At 34.9% G+C, this 21,573-nt stretch overlaps 1 protein-coding gene across 1 annotated transcript in view; it reads left to right on the top strand.

The window, feature by feature from the left end:
- Positions 1-21,573, top strand: part of LOC121381571 (signal peptide, CUB and EGF-like domain-containing protein 1) — a 96,533-nt gene that overhangs the window by 55,654 nt on the left and 19,306 nt on the right. Inside the window, exons 3-8 of the mRNA XM_041510902.1 lie at positions 14,319-14,438; positions 15,235-15,357; positions 16,510-16,632; positions 17,050-17,169; positions 18,079-18,195; positions 21,110-21,226. Of these exons, the coding sequence (XP_041366836.1) occupies positions 14,319-14,438; positions 15,235-15,357; positions 16,510-16,632; positions 17,050-17,169; positions 18,079-18,195; positions 21,110-21,226 (720 nt within the window). The remainder of the gene's footprint in view (positions 1-14,318; positions 14,439-15,234; positions 15,358-16,509; positions 16,633-17,049; positions 17,170-18,078; positions 18,196-21,109; positions 21,227-21,573) is intronic.

The raw sequence follows: 21,573 nt of genomic DNA, 5'->3' as shown, positions 1-21,573 counted from the left end.
TGGGATTTTATTTGATATAATACAACCTATATATGCGCTGACCTCAATATATACAGAAAAGTACCCTGTAGTTATAAAAAAAGAGTGGCTGTAGATGGTTAACCTTTCTATAAAAAGCTCATAGCCATTGATTAAACAGTATGCTAAGTTGTTAAACAATAATTCTTTTGCTGTCTTTCTATTAGCTATGTGCGTGATCATAAATTTGTTTTATAATCGTTAACAAAACATATACATTGCCAACATACACAATGAAATTAACAATAATAAAAGAGACAATGATATTAATATAATATAAAATTTCTTGTCCACCGTATTTCTATAAAAATATATATATTCACGAAGCAAATTAATTGAAAAAGAAATCATACCACAGACTTGGAGAATCAATCCAACACGTTTCATCAGAATTCAAAATGGCTGCTGTAAAACGAATGCCGGTTAATATCATGTTCTGGACAAACTTTAAAATGCTCTCATCGTTCCTGTGATACAAATTAATAAGAATCTTGAGCAAAGAAGTACAAAACAATAATTTGAAAATAATTACGGGTTTTTTTTTCGTCAGTAATAATCACCGATAAAACCTTGTTCATACAGTGCTTACAACCCGTTTATCACTAATCAATTTAGCAATACTACAATTGTTCGGTTATACTTTTAGGTCATCTTCTGTTGCATGTTTACAATAGGTTAAGGAAAAAAGCTCATTAATAATTTATCTGTAATAATCGTCGATAACACCATGATCATGCTGTGCTTACAACCTGTTCGTGACTAACCAATTTAGCAATATTATTATATTGCAACTGTTTGGTTATACTTTTATGGCATTGCCTGTTACATGTTTACAATAGGTTGAGAAAAAAATGCTCATTAATTTGGAAGTGTGTTTGTATATCTGTAAAGAGGGCAATAATATTTGTAGTCAATTTAATAGCAGCTGACAATGTTTGATATTCGGTTGACCAATGTGCGTGGGTCGTAGACTAAAACATCTGCGGCGAAGCCATTTGGGTTTCCCCAGTCCCAACCAGTGCCCCATGACTAGTATATCAAAGACCGTGGTTTGTGCTGTCATGTCTATGGGAAAGAGCATATAAAAGATTCCCTGCTGCTAATAGAAAAATGTTGCGGGTTTCCTCTGAAGACTACGTGTAAGAATTACCAAATGTTTGACATCCGATGGCCGTTGATTAATTAATCACTATACTCTAGTAGTGGTGTTAAACAAAGCAACCATTTAGCATTCGATTTATACACATGTATTTTTGAAACGGAATAACAGGTTGGGTAGGATATGCTAATATTTCGCGAACACCTGCGATCATCACTGTTTTCACAGTGATTCATGAGTGCCTGTCTTCATGGCTCTATGTATTCCAATGAGGTCTGTCATGTGCTAATTTTGATTTAGTAAACTAGTCTAGGAGTGGCATTCCTCTTTGAACAGTACAGGAAGGGTTTATTGTCCTGTAATTATCTCCCCGGGTGTGGCGGTCATATAGACGAGGCACTAGATAAAGATTCATGGAATCAACCATAATTTTTCTAAATGCCCATTCGACTGAACTGCATTTTGCATAGCTGCGGTTTTCACCATGGATAACGGTTTTGTCGTTCCGATTTGACGAGACTGCGAAAAACATTACGAGACTATGTTAAAACAGAAAAACTCCAGATGTTAAAACGAACATCTTGAATTAAATATTTAAAGGGACCATCCTACGTGTTTAGCCCTAGCAAGACTTCTGTTTGTTCCCCACAATAAAATAGACACACATCCTGCCTTTTTCTCTCTTTTTAAAAAACACCATCTTACCTAAATATGTTTTAAATATAAAGCATTACACGGATAAAGACATTTGGAATAAGCTTTGGACGAATTATTTCGAATGTTGTTTGACCGATGGAAGAAATATATTTTAGACAAAATGCCCATTCGACTGTGCATTGTGCAGATGTACGGTCCTGATCAAGAAAGAAAGAAAGAAAGGAATGTTTTATTTAACGACGCACTCAACACATTTTATTTACGGTTATATGGCGTCAGACATATGGTTAAGGACCACACAGAGTTTGAGAGGAAACCCGCTGTCGCCACTACATGGGCTACTCTTCCGACTAGCAGCAAGGGATCTTTTATTTGCGCTTCCCACAGGCAGGATAACACAAACCATGGCCTTTGTTGAACCAGTTATGGATCACTGGTTGGTGCAAGTGGTTTACAGCTACCCATTGAGCCTTGCGGAGCACTCATTCAGGATTTGGAGTCGGTATCTGGATTAAAAATCCCATGCCTCAACTGGGATCCGAACCCAGTACCTACCAGCCTGTAGACCGATGGCCTACCACGACGCCACCGAGGCCGGTATCGGTCCTGATCACGTATTACGGTTTTATCGTTCAGATTGAAATACTACAAAACATAACGATGTCCAGACATTACATGCATTGATTACAAAGAGGGGCGGGACGTAGTCCAGTGGTGAAGCGCTCGCTTGATGCGCGGTCGGTTTAGGATCGATCCCTGTCGGTGGCCCCATTGGGCTATTTCTCGTTCCAACCATTGCTCCACAACTGGTGTAACAAAGGCCGTGGTATGTACTATCCTGTCTGTGGGATGGTGCATGTAAAAGATCCCTTGCTGCTAATCGAAAAGAATAGCCCATGAGGTGGCGACAGCGGGTTTCCTCTCTATATATCTGTGTGGTCCTTAACCATATGTTTGACGGCATATAACCGTAAATAAAATGTGTTGAGTGCGTCGTTGAATAAAACATTTCCTTCCCTGATTACAGAGATGCTCATAGTATTGCAATTTGTAAGCATGAAAATGCAAGCAAATTGTAATTTTAATCACAAAATTGTGTTTTAATTGTTTGCCGAAAACTTTAAAATGGCTATAACCTCAGGATAGTCCCTTTAAAGTGGGCGATTTGAATGAAATATTTAAACGTGTTGTGACATTCCATCACACAGTAATGGCTTGAGTCAGGGCGCGACTATATTATCATAAATAAGTAAAATTTCGAGTCTTTCTATCACTATGTGTAATATCTTTCTGTCACGGAAGATATTCTGTGTGAAGAATTTTATTTTTAAAGTATTGTTTGATAAAACAAATTTACCTACCACGATCCTACCTGTGGTGGATGTACTTACCTGACCCTTTTTTTCTCACCTGATGAAGCCTGGGCGGCACATTCTTTGATGTTATCGGGCTACCAGCAGTTAGCTTGGTGTTGAACAACTTACACCTCGTATCAAATTCACATTTATCTTTTCTAGAATGTGAAAAAGACAAACGAGTTTCTTTTTATGTGTTTTCAATCGATGTTCGACATCAAGAAGGGACTGTCCATTTTACATCTGAGGAGAGGGTGTTTCTCTTTTTTGAATTGTTAAATCTTTATTCTAATTAAACTAATGGTGGAGTTTGTTTTCTTTAAAACAAAATTTATTGTGACATTATTTTTTAAATTTAATTTGTTTTTCTTTAATTAAATAATTACATATCATTCATTCATTTGGTGACCAGGGGCCTAATTCACAAAGCTCTCTTAAGCTCTCTTAAGCAACATCGCATAATTTTTGCAAATCTTTTTGCATCACAAAGTTGAGAGTTTTGTGAAAATCATTTCATAAATTAAAAATGTGAATGTTCTTGTAACTTTATCTTGTTTTTATGTTCAGTATTCTCTTGATGACATCAGTAGTATATTATTGACGAAAAATAATATACAATATTTTGTGGTTTTAGACGAACTTTATTTTATATCATAACAGAAACAAACACAAGGAACATTTGTTGTTCAGTATTCGGTAAACAAGTTTCAGAGGTTGTTACTCAAGTTTAAAACACCAAAGAGTAGTTACTAATCAATTTTTAAATTGATTAGCAACTTCTCTAATAAAATTTTGAAAAAAAATCACCACCAGCAACCCCCCCCAACCCCCCCAACCAATATCACCACCAGCACCCCCCCCCCCCCCCCCCAACCAATACCCCCCTCACAAACCAACACCAAACAAAGCATGGGCCATGTCTAACACAAGCACCCCTCTTCAGGAATTCTGGTTACGGACCTGCGAACGCTATTTATAAGAAATTCGCAGACGCACAACACAATCGTTGCAGGGTGTCTTTATCTCGTTGGTGTATTCAAATAAGTTTTTATTTGTTCTCATTAGCTACCTCGCTGTGATGGTGACGGTTCGTCTCCGGTGATTACAGAACACACACGCTTATCTTGGCATACATTATCAACCCCAGTGTCTTAAGGCTATCGTATGACAATCAAGTCATTCATGAAAGTTACATTCCTGTATATCTGATGGCGATCATGTACAGTCAAAGTGACTGGGTAGGTATGGACCAAAGTGTTAAATGTTCTGCACTTAAATCTCGAGACGGAATCCCACTGATGCATATTTTTTATCATCTCTTTTCACAAAGGAAAGGAATAGAATAGAATAGATTAGATGGTTAACGGCACGCCAGCACGAAAAATACATCTGCTACTGGGTCAAAGGAAAGAAATGCATTAACATTTTAGAACACTCTTTAATCTTCGGTTCTCAGAAGTCAAAAGATATGCTAATTGTGACATTTGGTCTAGAATATAGAGAAGAAACCAGTTCTTACAAAATAGACCAGTACTTCTGATTAATAGCGATGTATAATTTAGATCAGTTGTTCACACAGTCAGGACTTTGTACCAAAGTTCACACACAGGAGTCAGGGCAGCACATAACATAGCATTTGACATATCAGTCATAGAATAGTGGTTAGAACTGGAAACAACTGACGCTGATCTTAGGCGGGTGCTGTCCATGCCTTAATGAGTTACATCCCGATCTAGCTTTACTTTAGAACTGTTCATACTCACACTGTTTGCATTGACACTTAGCAATTGCAAGTATTCGTAACATAAACTGTTCGTCTCCATATTCTGTTATTGGGCTATTTCTCGCTCCAGCCAGTGCACCACGACTGGTACATCAAAGGCCGTAGTATGTGCTATCCTGTCTATGGGATGGCGCATATAAAAGATCCCTTGCTACTAATCGAAAAAGAGTAGCCTATGAAGTGGCGACAGCGGGTTTCCTCCATCAATATCTGTGTGGTCCTTATCCATATGCCCGACGCCACATAACCATAAATAAAATGTGTTGAGTGCGTCGTTAAATAAAACATTTCCTTCCTTCCTTCCATATTCTCTTTGTCTGAAATTATTTCCCTTTGAACTAGTTCAGAAGTCTAATGGAATGCCTTGATTCATCATAAAAGCCTGCCAGTTGTAAATGAACAGGTCAATCGAACGTGTCCTGCCATTAGGACTGACGAAAATATTTACCCGAGATGTAGAGTTCATATGGAAGGCAACGGAAATCGAAGAATGTTGTATGCAAGAATGATAAATAATACGCAATAGTATAGCTGTAACACGAGGTTCTATAAGTCTTATCTCTAAACATCTTCTATATATTTGGGTTTGTTTGTGTGCGAGATAAATATACCAAGACTCTCCCCCACCCAATTTGTCTGTCTGTCTTTCAGTCTCTGACTCTCTCCCAAGATTAAAAACACCCACTGTTAAGACACCACTTAGCCGTAGTTTAAATGGGCTGAGGCGACGTTAACAAACTATTAATTTTCTTTGAGCCCTATTTGGATGTACAGTTTTGAAGTTTGTTTAGGGAGAAAATTAGGGTTTGAATTTTGTAGTGGAGGTATTCTGTATGCCTACATATTTTAAAGGGAGTTCGCTGCCATTGTAACATTGATTACGACTAACACTGTTAAACAGATCCTTTTTGATGACTAACAGTATATATTGAAGATATATTCCTGTTTAGAATATCGGTATCTGTATAAAAGAAGTGTTTGTTATCGTCTTAATTTTTATAGTAACCCAAATCAGAGTTTAACTTTCAGTAGTTTCGTACGTATGAAAATATATAACACGAAGATAATTAACAATGACTGCTGCAAACATTAGCACACAACCGGAAACACGTTGATGTATATACAGACACTGGTATTCTAAACAAGGAAATGCATTTTATGTGTAATTTTAGTAGCCAAAAAAGCCTTGATCTGTTAGTTTGAAACATTCTACAATGGCTGCAAACTCAGGACAGTGTGCCTTTAAAGATCTGGCTTTGAAACTTCAAACGTTCCAAGGTAACAACCACACACCGCTTGTGACACCTATCCACTAAATATTTTGCATTAATATGACGGTGTACATGGCTTCAGTGGCTCCAGTAATAACTTAGATAAACACTAGTGTGGGATTTAGTAAAATTATGATGGGTGGACCAATTCCGTACAATCGCATTGCCTCGGGTTTCTTTGTACTTCATTGCGGTACCCGTCGTTTAACTTTCATACTCAAACAAATGTTTATTTATTTAAAACTCGTACTAAATATTGTATGCTGAAATTAAGTATGTGTATGATAATCTATACTGTTAAGACGTCTTATAGCTGGGAGTGTTGTTATGTAACTTAGAAATGTTGGAAGGAAAACTACCTTTGGGTAGAATATGTACCAGTGACTGCGGTAGGGAGATCTTGCTCCACGACTGATCTTCTCATAACGAAATGTTTAAAATACCGTTACTATATATATATATATATATATATATATATATATATATATATATATATATATATCAGTTCAGATATGCAAATTATATATATGTATGTATGTATTTATGTATGTATTGATGTATGTATATATGTATGTATGTATGTATGTATGTATGTACATACATACATCAATACATACATACATACATACATACATATATATATATATATATATATATATATATATATATATATATATATATATATATATATATATATATATATATATATATATAATTTGCATATCTGAGCCTTTCAATTACATTTACTTACTAGAATATAATTACATGTATATGAAAAATAAATTATGTGTGCTAATGTAAACTTGCCCGACTTATTATTACTGCAACAATAATCAATATAGGTTGTGTTTGTAAATGAGGGACTGAAACAAATAAAGTTTTGTTTGAAGAAAACAAGAACAATAATCGAGAAAAAACGATTGATGTGGATCAAATTAAGATTTTTTTAAATGTAATATAATCACCGTGTTTATTCTGGTTTTTACGTGGCATTTCCAAATTTCCAATAACGTCAATTGTGCAAGTAATGATTTTGGTGTCGTTTAAATCGTACAGGGTAGTTAATTTGGGCAAAATAATATTTTGTTAACCTATTCCAACAATTTTGTTAAAAATATGACTATCGATCTTTTTTTTTTTTTTCATTACCACAGATCAAATGTCAAGGTTGGAGAGCCTTGAATAATTGCCTTACAGTCGTAATACATATTGTATGGATATGTCATGAATAAAAATCAAGTAGATACAGAACTATAATATAAAAATACACAGTTCCAATGTTCTGCAATAGAGAAAGTGAAGTGCATCGCATATGTTTGAACGTTTTTAGTTTTCTATTTAGATAATTGTGGTATTGAACTATTATTTGTCGTTTGACAATGTGTTCTGGTGAGAGAACAAATCAGAAGTACATGTTAAACGTTACTTCACGGGTAATACAATAAATCGGAATTTGAGACTTCGTTAACTGAACCATCCAAAGTCAGGAATCTTTTAGAAAGTAGTTTTTAAATCTTTAGTTTATTGAACATAATGTTCTTTAGCTAATAAAAGTTAAGACACATGTTTATAAATCAGTCAACTAACCATCCCAACCAATCAACCGACCGATCGGATTGATCTGCCAGTCAATCAAGCAAGCAAGCCAGCAGAACAGAACGGAACAGAATTTTATTACGCTCAGGCCGTTACACAACGGCATATGAGAAACATACAATAGCAATATTTTACAGTGACAAGACGGGCTTTACAAGAGATAATAAGATATTGTATAATAATATAATAATAATATGCTATACTGAGCAACAGAAAAAAGAAACGCGGATATTAACAACAGACAAATAACCAACCAAACAACCAACCATTCATTCAACCAATCAACCATTCATTCATCAATTAAATCAATCAATCAATCAATCAGTCAATCGATCAACAAAATTTAACGAAACAAAAAGCCTATAAAAAAAATAAAACCAGCAGACATATCAGTTGTATGATCCATATTTAATTATTTTCAAACGTCCATCGTTGATCCCATCTGAACTCATTGCTCGAAGTCGCATACTGATTATGACATTGGACATATCCAAACACTTTTAAAGAATTGTTCCTTTTGTTGATATTCTTCGAGATAATCTGTCTTTAATTCCTCTACGCCCACTCCACGTCTGGCCAGGCAATCTTTGGCAAGCCATAACTCGTCACATAAATCACGGAATGAGAAGCTTCGTCAAGGGTTATTAGGCGTAGAATTATTTCTAGTGGTTTATTGGGAAACGTGAAGCTCCATGTGATTAATATAGATGTTAAGAGTCTTCTCCTGTACTTGCTAGTCATGGTAAGACGATTGCAAGGCAGATTACCCAAGAGATCATAATTTATTGTAACACATGAGCGAGATTTACCTCACTGATTAAAGAGTCTGTCTGTGGTGTATCACGTGCACAGTCTCATTTCCGGTTCTTTCTAGACTGGCACAGACCACAATTTATTTACGCTGTATATTTCTGTATAGCGTTAGTGGCTATATAGCACTTTTATTAATATCAATGGGACCGTTGATTTTTAAAAAAATGCACCTTTGCCTGCCTGGAGCCAACATACCTTGAAAGGGACAACCCATGTTGTCCAGCTCTTTCTCCCAGTATATTGGTTTAAACAAACACACCCACCAAATCTTGCCGGAATACACCTGGGCTGCGTTCAAACAGACCGAGCGGAAAAACGTCCGCTAAGCTGGTTTAGGCACCTCACGTTAAACCAAATGGCCATGTCGGGAACCAATCAAATAGTTCGACCCCAACCCCAACCCCCCTCCCCTCCGCGCACGCGCCTGTAGGCCTACTAATGAATGGGAAAATGTTAAACGACACCCTAACACAAAAATATACATCGACTATTGGATTTCAGAAAATATAAATATATAGAACTACTGCCAATGAATTTATAAACTTTTAGTTAATATACAGTTGTTATGCAGTATCCCTGGTAAAAAACCCACCCCAAAACAAAACCCTGCAATTGTCAGCAAACATGATGCAGCTGGACCCATAATTCATTTAAGTCTCACCTTATGTACACAATTAATGAGCCAATATGATTTAAAAAGCATAAGTCATTCCTTGCGAACATTATGAGAGACTATTAGAAATTACAAAAATGAGGACTAATAAAACATTTATTAAATCTTTTAAATACCATGTGACACCCCCTCTCCACCGAATTTCATGCAGGCATATTAAATGTGAGGTGCCTAAGTGTGTTGATATTGCTTTTATCAGTTTATTAGCAAATGTTAACATTATCGGCAATGGGAAGTCATTTGGTCCAAGAGAACCGTTAACGGTCTCCAGATATTTGACGTGTGGGACCAGGACAACATCCTTGAAAGTTAAAGAAAGAAAGAAATGTTTTATTTAACGACGCACTCAACACATTTTATTTACGGTTATATGGCGTCAGACATATGGTTAAGGACCACACAGATTTTGAGAGGAAAACCGCTGTTGCCACTTCATGGGCTACACTTTCCGATTAGCAGCAAGGGATCTTTTATTTGCGCTTCCCACAGACAGGATAGCACAAACCATGGTCTTTGTTGAACCAGTTATGGATTACTGGTCGGTGCAAGTGGTTTACACCTACCCATTGAGCCTTGCGGAGCACTCACTCAGGGTTTGGAGTCGGTATCTGGATTAAAAATCCCATGCCTCGACTGGGATCCGAACCCAGTATCTACCAGCCTGTAGACCGATGGCCTACCACGACGCCACCGAGGCCGGTACCTTGAAAGTTAAATGCATATAAAATAAAATAAACGTAGGTTTCAATTTTTGTTGGTGAGGGCGAAGGTGGGGAGGGGAGGGGGAGGGTGAAGAGGTGGACAGGCTGATCTGTGCCCGAATTAAACGAAAATGCCAGAATCTTGGTAACGACGTTTATTCATATACTTATATTACTATTAAACAGCTATATAAGGTTACAAAAGAATTAGAAAGATTGAAATACATGGTGAAAGGTTTTTAAGCCAACTAATTTTGCTCGAACGTCTCCTTCATATTTGCCAGAATGCGAATATTTGCTCCAGCACTAGTGTGTGCGTGTGCGTGCGCGCATGTGTAGTGTGTTAACCTCCTTACCCCCGTATTGATACAAGACTTGTACGCTTATGTAAATTAATGAAACTCCGATCCATCCCCGATACGTCGTTGATCTGATGGCCGACCTATTACATAGTTTATGGAAACCAGGCTTTAAAAGGACATTCCCGAGTTTTCTGCAATTGTTAAGATATTATCTACTATCAGAGACTTTTTAACGACCGTAATTACATATTAAATATATTTTTCTGCATACAATATTAGTGGCTGTATATTAAACGTGTTTCTGATCGTTCTGATATTTGTACCAGGTTAAATTTCATTGTATTTCCTAAAATATATATTTTTTTCATACGTACGAAATTATTTGAAGACAAAATCCAGTTTGGGTTTCTTACAAATATTAAGACGACCAGAAACACATTGAATATACAGACACTGATATACTAAACAAAAACATATATTTAATATGTAAGTTTAATCGTAGAAATATGTTATTAGTCGGAAACATCTTACAATGCAGCAAACTCAGGAATGTTCCTTTAAGATATAGCAGGTAAAACATGAAAAGCTTTGAACAGACGTCAGATGTTTATCATTGCGATTGAGCGATGCTGTATACATTAACGCACCATGTGTTTCTCGTGTTTTAACAATTCTTGAGAAAGTAAAGAAATACGATTTTCTTGAACTGATGTTAAGTAAAAGTAAAACGGAATGTGAAAAAACAGAATCCATTAAGAGTTGAGGGAATAAAAAACAACATGTAAAGAAATTACTGGAGCGCTATTTCCATATGAGAGAACAAAATATCAATGGATATTCAATTCAAATTTAATGGAAATGGTTAAAAGAACTTTTTTAATTGTTATGTTTTAATGTCTAAAATATTATAAGACAAACGTTATTTTAATGCATTCAACAACGTCAGTTACAGAAATATTTAGTACTACTCTACACATTTATAACGTATATTACTGTTATTATTTCCAACATTATTTTCAGTTGAAGTCCCAATTTCGCTTATCCATTGGTTAATAACTCTTACTAAATTAAATGTAAATCATAAACTTCACTTAAATTCGTGGTATTTAAAAAAAAAGAAACCGAAAAGAAAACTGAGGAATATATAGGTTTACGTTGTTGACAGGTTGAATAAACCTATAAAATTGTAAATGACACAATATAACAAGATATTTTCTTTTTCTTTTAATATGTTAAATTTAACAATGGCATTTAAAAAAAAAAATTATTACAATTTAAGGATCTGGATATAAAAGTTGATATTTTATTTTTATATTCAGTATTTTTGGTAAAACAAATTTAAAGAAAGAAAATGGCAAGACAAAATTAGGATTTCTACCCCAAACTCAGGCCCTTAGCCAGTTATTGTCACGTGTGTGTGTGTGTGTGGGGGGGGGGGGGGTGGGGGGGGGGTGTGACATTCAATTTTAAGGCGGGGGATAATTAATTAAAGCACACATTAGCAACAGCAGATTCTAAAGGTCAGTGGGTTTTTTCAGGGCGCCTCGCCTCCCCGACTACGGGATTTCCCAAGAGACGGCTACATTTAAAAAGTATCTAGTGTTGTTGATCACTTAATGTTTACATTTACCATAGTTTGACACCCAATAGCCGATGTGGGGCGATATTTAGCTCAGTCGGTTGACTGCTTGCTTGAGGTGCTTGCGTCGCAGGATCGAACCACCTCGATGGATCCATTCAAGTGACTGTTTTTTTTCGAGTGGGAAAGTGCATATAAAAGATCCCTTGCTGCATAGGAAAAACGTAGCGGGTTTCCTCTAATGACTACGAGTCAGAATGAACAAATGTTTGACATCCAATAGACGATGATTAATTAATCAATGTGCCCTACTGGTGTCGTTAAACAAAACATTTTTGTTTTCAATAGGCGATGTTTTTTTCGTGCTGGAGTGTCGTTAAACATTGATTGATTGATTCATTGAATAATTCATTCATTCATCCATTCATTCATTCATTCATTCATTCATTCATTAAAACGTATCTACAGACAAGCTTAAAAGCATCGCCAACGGAAATAAAAATATCTAAAAATATCTCACAAGAGGCATTAATAATAACGCATCCATTAAAAAAAGGCCAGACTAAGCAGGGATTTCCGCAAATCGGCTTTACTTAATCTGCACGTTCAAAAATAGGCTGTCATCCATAACAGTTATGTAATTCAATTGCCGTGACTGACATAAACACGGCAATTACTCCAGGAGTAATAGCGAAATAAAATTAATAATTACAAATATAAAGGTGTGATTTTATTGCGTCCGTGCTGGAAAATGTGATCTTTGTTTTATTTTTAATTAAATAAAAATGGTATTCTCGTTTCGCATTAAAGTCTTTGACATTAACAGTTAATGATTCGACCCAAGGTTGTTATAAGGTATCAAACACAGCCGTTTTATGTTTTTCTATTTCACCTAACATACACCCACGTGCAATCTTATTTCTTTGTGTGAAATAAAAATAGCGATGATTATCAATTTTTATTTTATTTCTGAACTATTGAGCTACGGTAATTGATGTGTTGAGGGTTAACAGCACTTATTTTCATGTCATTTTCATGGATCATAACTCCATGCTACCGTAGTCAAAATAATCCACGGAATCCTCTCTTTTTTTTCTTTCTTTCTTTCTTTCTTTTTTTTCTTTTTTTAAAGATACCCCTAGTTTAATCAAGTTGTTGAAGGGTATACGCTATAGCTATTTTACTATGTCTGCGAATATAAAATAAACATTTGGTGTATGCACGTATACGACTTGTGTGTGCATGTTAAAGGAGAGAGAGAGAGAGAGAGAGAGAGAGAGAGAGAGAGAGAGAGAGAGAGAGAGAGAGAGAGAGAGAGAGAGAGAGAGAGAGAGAGAGAGAGAGACAGACAGACAGACAGACAGACAGACAGACAGAGAGAGATTATATATATATTTAATATATGGTACCAGATCTGATATTCATGCGTGCCATATTATGACAATTTCTCGCAAAAAACCTAGAAAGAAAAAAACGTTTTGCAAGATTTCCAGTTATTGAAATAAAACCTGAAAATCATTTCGTTCTTGTTTTTATTTTTATTTTTTTATAAATTACATATTATGCATTTCAGACAGGTAGGTTATGATATTAAGTGGTTATACAAATGAATATTTTATCAGTTTTCTCTAAAATCACATTTCCGCTTCTAAAAAAAATGACATCATATTAAAAAACGACATTGATACAGTTAGTCGGATTCTTTTACACCAAGTGCCAGGATGTGATAGGAAACATTCTTAAAGGTCAAATCTTGCGTTTTAATTGTTTCTTTATTTTAGTGAACAATGAAATTAGATGTGATAGGAAACATTCTTAAAGGTCAAATCTTGCATTTTAATTGTTTCTTTATTTTAGTGAACAATGAAATTAGATGTGGGCCTAAGACCAAACAAAATAAATATCTGGTCTCAGGTCAGTGCGCGGTTCAATATGTTTTTGTGGGGGTTTTCCCGAGGTAATTAAAGCTGTTCTCATTATTTACGAAAAGGCCTACTGGTCCCAGCTAGCAAATAAAAAACTGTATTGCTTTCTCTTAAAATTATTAAAATAGTATATTAAAGCATGATCTGTATACTGGCTTGGACCATTAGGTGTCTTTAATTTCTCTCTAAAACAGATCACATCAGATCACATGACATCGCATCAGATCACATGACATCTGATCAGATCACATCAGATCAGATCATATCACATCAGATCACATCACAGATCAGATTAGATCACATCACATCAGATCACATCACAGATCAGATCACATCACATCACATCATATCACATGACATTACATCAGATCAGATCAGATCACATCACATCAGATCACATCACATCACAGATCAGATCAGACCAGATCAGCTCGAATCAAATTAAATCAAATCAGATAATGGACGTACTTATATGGATCCTATAACGTACCCCGCCCCAAGAAAGTCTCTACATTAGATTTATAAACAAATGTTATGTTATTGCAGGTAAGGACTGTGAACGAGGCACCCACTCTTGCCACAAGGATGCTATCTGTCTCAGTTCCAGGCGGTCCTACAAGTGCAGGTGTAAGGAAGGCTTTTATGGAAACGGGAAAATATGTGTTGGTGAGTAGGGGATGCATATTTGAAACTTTTCATTCTCAGTAATATGATTTTATTTCAGTTTTAGCATTATTTTGACACAGACGAAATATTAGGCCTAACTACATTTGACATGCAAATGACGAATGAATTAATAAATGAATGAATGAGAGTTTAACGACACCCCAGCGCACAATAAATGACGAATGAATTAATAAATGACGAATGAATTAATAAATGAATGAATGAGAGTTTAACGACACCCCAGCACACAATAAATGACGAATGAATTAATAAATGAATGAATGAATGAGAGTTTAACGACACCCCAGCACACAATAAATGACGAATGAATGAATATATGAATGAATGAATGAGAGTTTAATGGTTTGCAAGTAATTAAATGAACCAAAAGGCATTCACAAATACATCCACAGATTAGTGAATCTGGGATTCTTAGGGAAAAGATCGAATTCTGTCTTAAAAAAATCATCAGAACAAAGTGTCAAATATTGTTCTCAAATTGTTGTACAGAATATTGTTTTCAACATTTCTTTATTAGTCAAATATATTAGTATAGCTTTTGAGCACTTATTTTGTAAGGTGATGAATTAGGAGTCCCCAATCGTAACATTACAAAATTATTTTGGGGGCAATATAAAATTTTAAAAAAGAAGAAAAACAAGTGTCATTCTGTACGACTATACATGTACATATGAAGACTATTTCACTGACTAGCATCTAGACATACTGAAATATTTATTTCACAGGAATATATAATTATTAATTATGTATTAAACATGTGTTGTGTTTTTCACAGATGAGGATGAGTGTGAGTATGACAGTGGTGGGTGTGTACATTCCTGTGAAAACAGTCCCGGCAACTACAGCTGCAGCTGTAAACCAGGCTTTGGGCTGGCGCCCGACAGCCACAACTGCATAGGTATGTATGATAATCATATACACATGCATACAGCATCTTTAGGCTTAAAACATATCAGATCTGGGTATGGGCTTTGGTATAACGAGTATGATACCAGTCGAAAATGAAACACACTGAATCGAATGTGACAATATACATCGCATCTGTACTGGCGCGAGCTACAGATCTGGCAACAGACGACATAGAACATGCGCTATATATATTTTACCACTGCCAGACTGGCAGCTGCAAAATATTCGAACATTACTCATTCATTTTTCTTAATAAACAATAGGAAAGTTATATATGAATAAATGTTGATTTCTTATACTTATTGTTGGTATTTATAAAAGTACATGTATATCTATCTAAAGGTTAATATACATTGATAACACATTACAGTTACAGATCAACACGTAAAAAACCCCACCAGACCCAGCTTCGGTGTGTTTTGGGCCATACAGTATTTTTAGACTGTAAAAGACTGCATATGTTCGTAAAATATGTGATTTCGTAAGGTGAATTTTTTCCTTCCCCCACCCATTGTGATCCATTTTTCATCCAGAATTGTATGTCGCGGATAATTTGTAACATTTTCAAGATCTTGTTCAAAACTTGTTGACCAATTCGAAACATATTTTGTGGAAAGCTTCAACGGGACATGGAGAAATCAATTTAGGGCATGGGGTGGTAGCTTAAAAGGGGGGAAATAAGCCAATTAAAACTAAAATATTTTATCATTAAACAAGACTATTTAAACTTTAACTGTGCCCTGATTTACTTTACTGTCCATGGTTATTTAAGGCTAGACATAACCCTAGAAGGGTTCTGCAAATAAAACACTTTAAGATTTATCCATGCATTCTGTGGGTCTCGACATAGGCCTCTTCCCAAAAGAAAGTGTCACTGAAAATTACCAATTTCTGTACTAAAAATTCTCAATATATATATTTCATTATGTCTGTTGTAATAAATTAATTTAACAGTGGTGTACTGCATCATTCAGTAGCCTGAAAAAATAACCCAAGTATGATTTTCTAGCGCTAATTTTAGCAATCCCATCAGACATAGGACCCTGGCAAAAAATCTGTGATAAATCCCTGACTTTGTAAGGCTAAGAAACTATGTCATAATTGCATCTAATAAGTTTAACTTTCTTGTTTTTGTCTTTAGATGTCAATGAATGTTTTGATCAGAAGGGTGGGTGTGCCCACCAGTGTGTTAACACAATAGGCTCATTCCAGTGCAAGTGTAATGCTGGGTATGGCCTCCACTCGGATGGAAAAACATGTATTTGTGAGTGTCTTTATTTGGTACTTTTTCAAGGAAGCTGAAAAGACTTATTGTTTTAAACTCAAATCATTAGCAACGTCATTGTGCATATGCAATGAGGTCAGGGTCAAGGTAACTACATATTTTTTTATCTTAAAAAAAAAAGGAAGACAAAAAAAAAAAAAAAATAATATTAATCATAATATTACTGTGCATTGATCTCCAATTTATTAACCAAATGGGAAACATATTGCAAATATAAATGTAAATACCGTTAGGACTTAAGGTAATGACCATACATGTAGGTTTAGGCAATGAAATTATTTTTTTAGTTATTATATTTAATTTTTTACGATTATATTATACATTACATGTATATAGAATAGAGCAGACATGTATTTTGTTATTACTAACTGTTCTGTGTGTTTGTGTTTTGTGTAGTAGGAACATGGTGTCAGAACATGTTAGGTTGTTCCCACCACTGCAAGTCAACGTCACATGGACTGACCTGTGCGTGTCGGGATGGATTCAGAATACACTCTGATGGAAAGACTTGTGTTGGTATGCTGTCGTCTTCTTCCTTTATCATATGTGCAATTCCTGGCTTCTTTGGTATTATACACATTCATATTCCCTATGTGTAATTTATTTTCACCACAAAAAATATACATTATACAAAATCGAACTAATACATATTGATACAATAAACATAGGAATAAAATAGTAGATGAATGTGTTATAAAATGGTCTCCTACATATTAATATTATAAATAGATAAGTAAATCACTTCTATACTAATGTTATAAATCTGTAAATCACTTCTATATATTCTGCAATATAAGCTACCGATAAGTAATTTTTTACACAAATACACAATGTCATAATACTCTATATATCTAGTTTTGTCCAAATATTGCATTTTCGTATGCCCATCTATAATGGGTTGTATTACGGTATGTTGTTGTCTGTCCATCTGAACATCCTTCCGTTAACTTTTTCTTGTCCAGACCAAATCTTGCATACAGATGCAAACAGGACCATCAAACATCACATGTAGGAACAATTTGGGATGGCGGTGTGTCACATACAATAACTAGGTCACTGTGATACAATTCAACGCCGACAATAGATATGCTAATTTTTTGTTTCTCTGCCAATATAAATGTGTCACCAGAGTACCCATGCTAAACAAAATTTCCCTTTCTAATAAAGAAATATAACTGCATTAATCAGACAGCACCTTCTCCAATGGATTCAGTATCATGAGTAGTTAGTCCAAAACAAACTGTTCATCCATCCCATCACAAAAATTTCACATAATTAGAATTGAATCAGACCTGTAACACGGACATATCATGTATCTCACCTGTAGGCCTACACTTGTTTTTTCTTTCTTTATTTATTGTGCAAATATAATCCACGACTTTGCATATTACATTTCTAACACTAACAGTCTACCTATTTTCTCAGAAACATGTGCTGTTGGCAATGGTGGCTGCCAGCATAGATGTCAGGACACACCTGATGGGCCAGAGTGCAGCTGTGCACCGAAGTATATTCTTCAAGACAATAAGAAGACATGTATTGGTAAGTGCATCATCAACTGTAACTAGTTATACAGACAATAGTATTTCGGGGTTTTTTCTTGGGGAAGGTCTTAGTATACACATGTAACCTTGGTGTGTTGCATCTGCATGACTTGGGTAAGAACACTAATAATAAAATATGATTTATATTTTTAAAAATCACTATGATTTTATTTTATTTATGGAATACTGACAGTTTGAATTTATTTAACTTGACTTTGTTTTTATTAGATTAACAAATATTATTTTGAATTGTCTGGATTTACAGATTAGTTCTTTAAAATTATCACATACAAATGGAATATACATTATATAGTTATAAATGTTCTCTGGAATATAGAACATTGGACAAAAAACGTTTTTAAAACTGAAATAAAGATAAAATTGTACCATAAATATTCATGATATTTTGAATATTGAATAAAATATATCGATGTAACTTTGGTAAATTTTCAACTGCTATTTAAGTTACTCATTTACCTGTACACATGTTCCAAATACACTATTATGTTGTAAAATTTAAATAGGCTTTTGGCAACAAATGCCTTTAATGTTACTGTTTTTACTTGTGAACACCACAGTTAGGGACCAGTCAACAATTACATAACACTCTAGGGGAGGAGGGTGTGTCATGTTGTGCATTACAAAATATGTGGGAGGGTAGTGGTTGTTTGTTAAGAGTTATTTGTTTTAAAACAATTAAATGCAAGCAGTCATGGTCATTCTGTACCATTATTGATTATTTTGTGATCAAGTATTTATATTACCAAAGAAAAATAAATACAAAACACAAATAAAAAGTCCATTAATATTGGTCAAAGTTATAAAACAGTATATGGGGGATGGTATTCTGGGAAGTAGTATTTATTAATACTTGAAGAGTTTTAATACTCATATTAAAATATCAGTACATAAATATAACTATTGTTTTCAATGTTAGGCAAGGGCTCAGGTGGGTTTTTTTAATAATATATATATATATATATATATATATATATATATATGTAGGAAACTATAGTGCCATATATAATCTATATACATGTATATTAATTAGCATGGATTCCTATGCATCTTGACTTACTCTCTTCCAACACTTTCACTGTTGGGTATATATTCTGCAGTTTTGTATCTTTCATCTGTAGTACAGGTATAACTACCATTTTAGTTTTTAAAAATATCTATGATTAATGTTTTACTATATATGTTTATTGATTAATGATTTATTGTAGCATAATGATCCATAAAACAAGCGATAGCATGATGATGTGTTCCCCTTCAAGCCTATAAACATAATTTCCAAATGAGGTGTTGTTAAGTAAACCTTCAGTGCTGTTTTACTGGTAGGACTAGGAACAGCTTATATGGTGGAAGCAGGTTTCCTCTCTTTCTGTCAACTAAATGTTAGACACCAAATAGCTGTAGCTTAAAATATGTGGAGGTGTCGTTTAAACAAATATTCCTTTCCTCAGGGCTTCTAGATTATGGTAGCCTCACTCCCATGGCTAGTGATATTCAGTGTTGGGCTAGTAAATAACTAATATTACCATGCCCAATGGCTAGTGAAAACCAAAGTTTTCAAATGCTGCATTTTAGTCTTATTTTTTAATTATGAATATCCTGTAAGCCACTTCCATCCCTCCCCCCCCCCCCCCCCCCCCCAATCTTAGTGTGTTTAAGCTCCATCTCCCTCTTTAGGTAATACATGTATATCCAATTATTACTATTAATTAGTAAAATTTTATTTACTTAAAGTAAAGTAGGGCTAGTGGATTTTTACTTGTGGCTAGTAAATTTCTTAAATTACTGATCCCATGGCTAGTGGATTTTAAAAACATTCTAGAAGCCCTGCTTTCCTTTCCTTTTATCTCCATGATAATCTTTGATATAGAGAATAGTAGTTGAGTGTGGACTTTCTATACTCGATGTGGTCAAAGTAATTATACATATCTCATAACAGTAACTGTAGGTTTAGATTTGTCTAACATGCATTGGCAGTGGCAGTCTTCCTATAGGCAGAACAGAATGGTTGTATCATCCTGGGAAGTGACAGTCCTAATCAGGGGTGGATCCAGGATTTTACAACGGTGGGTGGGGTGTCACAAAATTCTAAAAAGGACAAGTATGAATTTGAATGGAGCTCCCAAAGGGATCTGTGGGGGGGGGGGGAGATGGGGGGGTCATTCAGGAACATGGTCTTTAGAAAATTTTAAAATAAAGATGATCATTTAGTGTTGCATTTTGTCGATGATGAATTAATAAAAATGTATATGAAAAAAATGGGTGGGGAGACCATGGAACCCCTGGGACTCCCCTCTGAATCCTCCAGTATTCCTTATAGTGACATCATCTGACAGTGTCTCAAATGGGTGCAGTCATGATATTGTCCACACATCCTTTTTGTTGTTCATATTTGCATAAGAGTCAGACATGTCTGATGTATATAATGTTATGCTCATAGCAGCCAGCCAGACTATTGATGTCTTGTGACCTGAAGAATTACACACTTAGTATTCTGAATGATTATACTTTATATGTACCAGCTAGGATATTGATTGTTTCTTGACAATTTTTCTGAAAATAAATTATAAAAAACCCCAAATATGATTTGTCTGTTTTAGGAATCCATATTTTTGGATGAATATGTAATAAATTTAAGGCTACTAAAATTAAAAAGTAGATTCTCAAATGAAATTATTGTATTTTTAATTTACTGACAAATTGTTAGATCCTTTTCCATTTTAAATTCAACATTATGAATAGATTCAAAAGTTAAGAATAGCTTTGAAATGTTGACAAAACTGGTTCATTTGTTCAATCTATTGTATGAGTACTTAACTAGTGTTTTCAAAGATCTTTTATAGTGATTGTGATCTTCATCTTTCACTCTTTCTTTCTCTCTTTGACTTTACATCCAGCATCTTGTGGGGTTAACAGGGGAGGTTGTGAAAAGAAATGCGTAGACACAAAGGCAGGCCCCCAGTGCTCTTGTCCCCGGGGCTATGAGCTTCATCAGGATGGCAGAAGTTGCCTTGGTGACGTATCTCTTCAAACTTCGAGCTAATGTCTTTTGTCGCTGCTTTGTGTTGTCTGTGTGACTTTCCCAGCTCTTAATGCTATTGCCAAGTCTACTCTCTGCTGTTCGTACACAATCTTTTAAAAAGAAATATTCCGCTTGAATAAAAAAAAATTAACATTTTGCATTGCATATAACATGTATGCATTCAAATAACTTCTGATGCTATATAAAATATAGCCCATATACATGTAATTCTTACTTCCATTTTGATAAATCTTGTCGAGATAATAAAGTCAGACTACATGTATGTATCTAAGAAAAAAAATTGTATCAAATTATAATAATTTTATTGATGAGATCACT

The sequence above is a fragment of the Gigantopelta aegis genome, chromosome 9 (assembly GCF_016097555.1).
Source record: "Gigantopelta aegis isolate Gae_Host chromosome 9, Gae_host_genome, whole genome shotgun sequence".
Lineage (NCBI taxonomy): Eukaryota > Metazoa > Mollusca > Gastropoda > Neomphalida > Peltospiridae > Gigantopelta > Gigantopelta aegis.
Note: the sequence above shows the minus strand (reverse complement) of the source record. Positions and strands in the feature narration are given on the sequence as shown.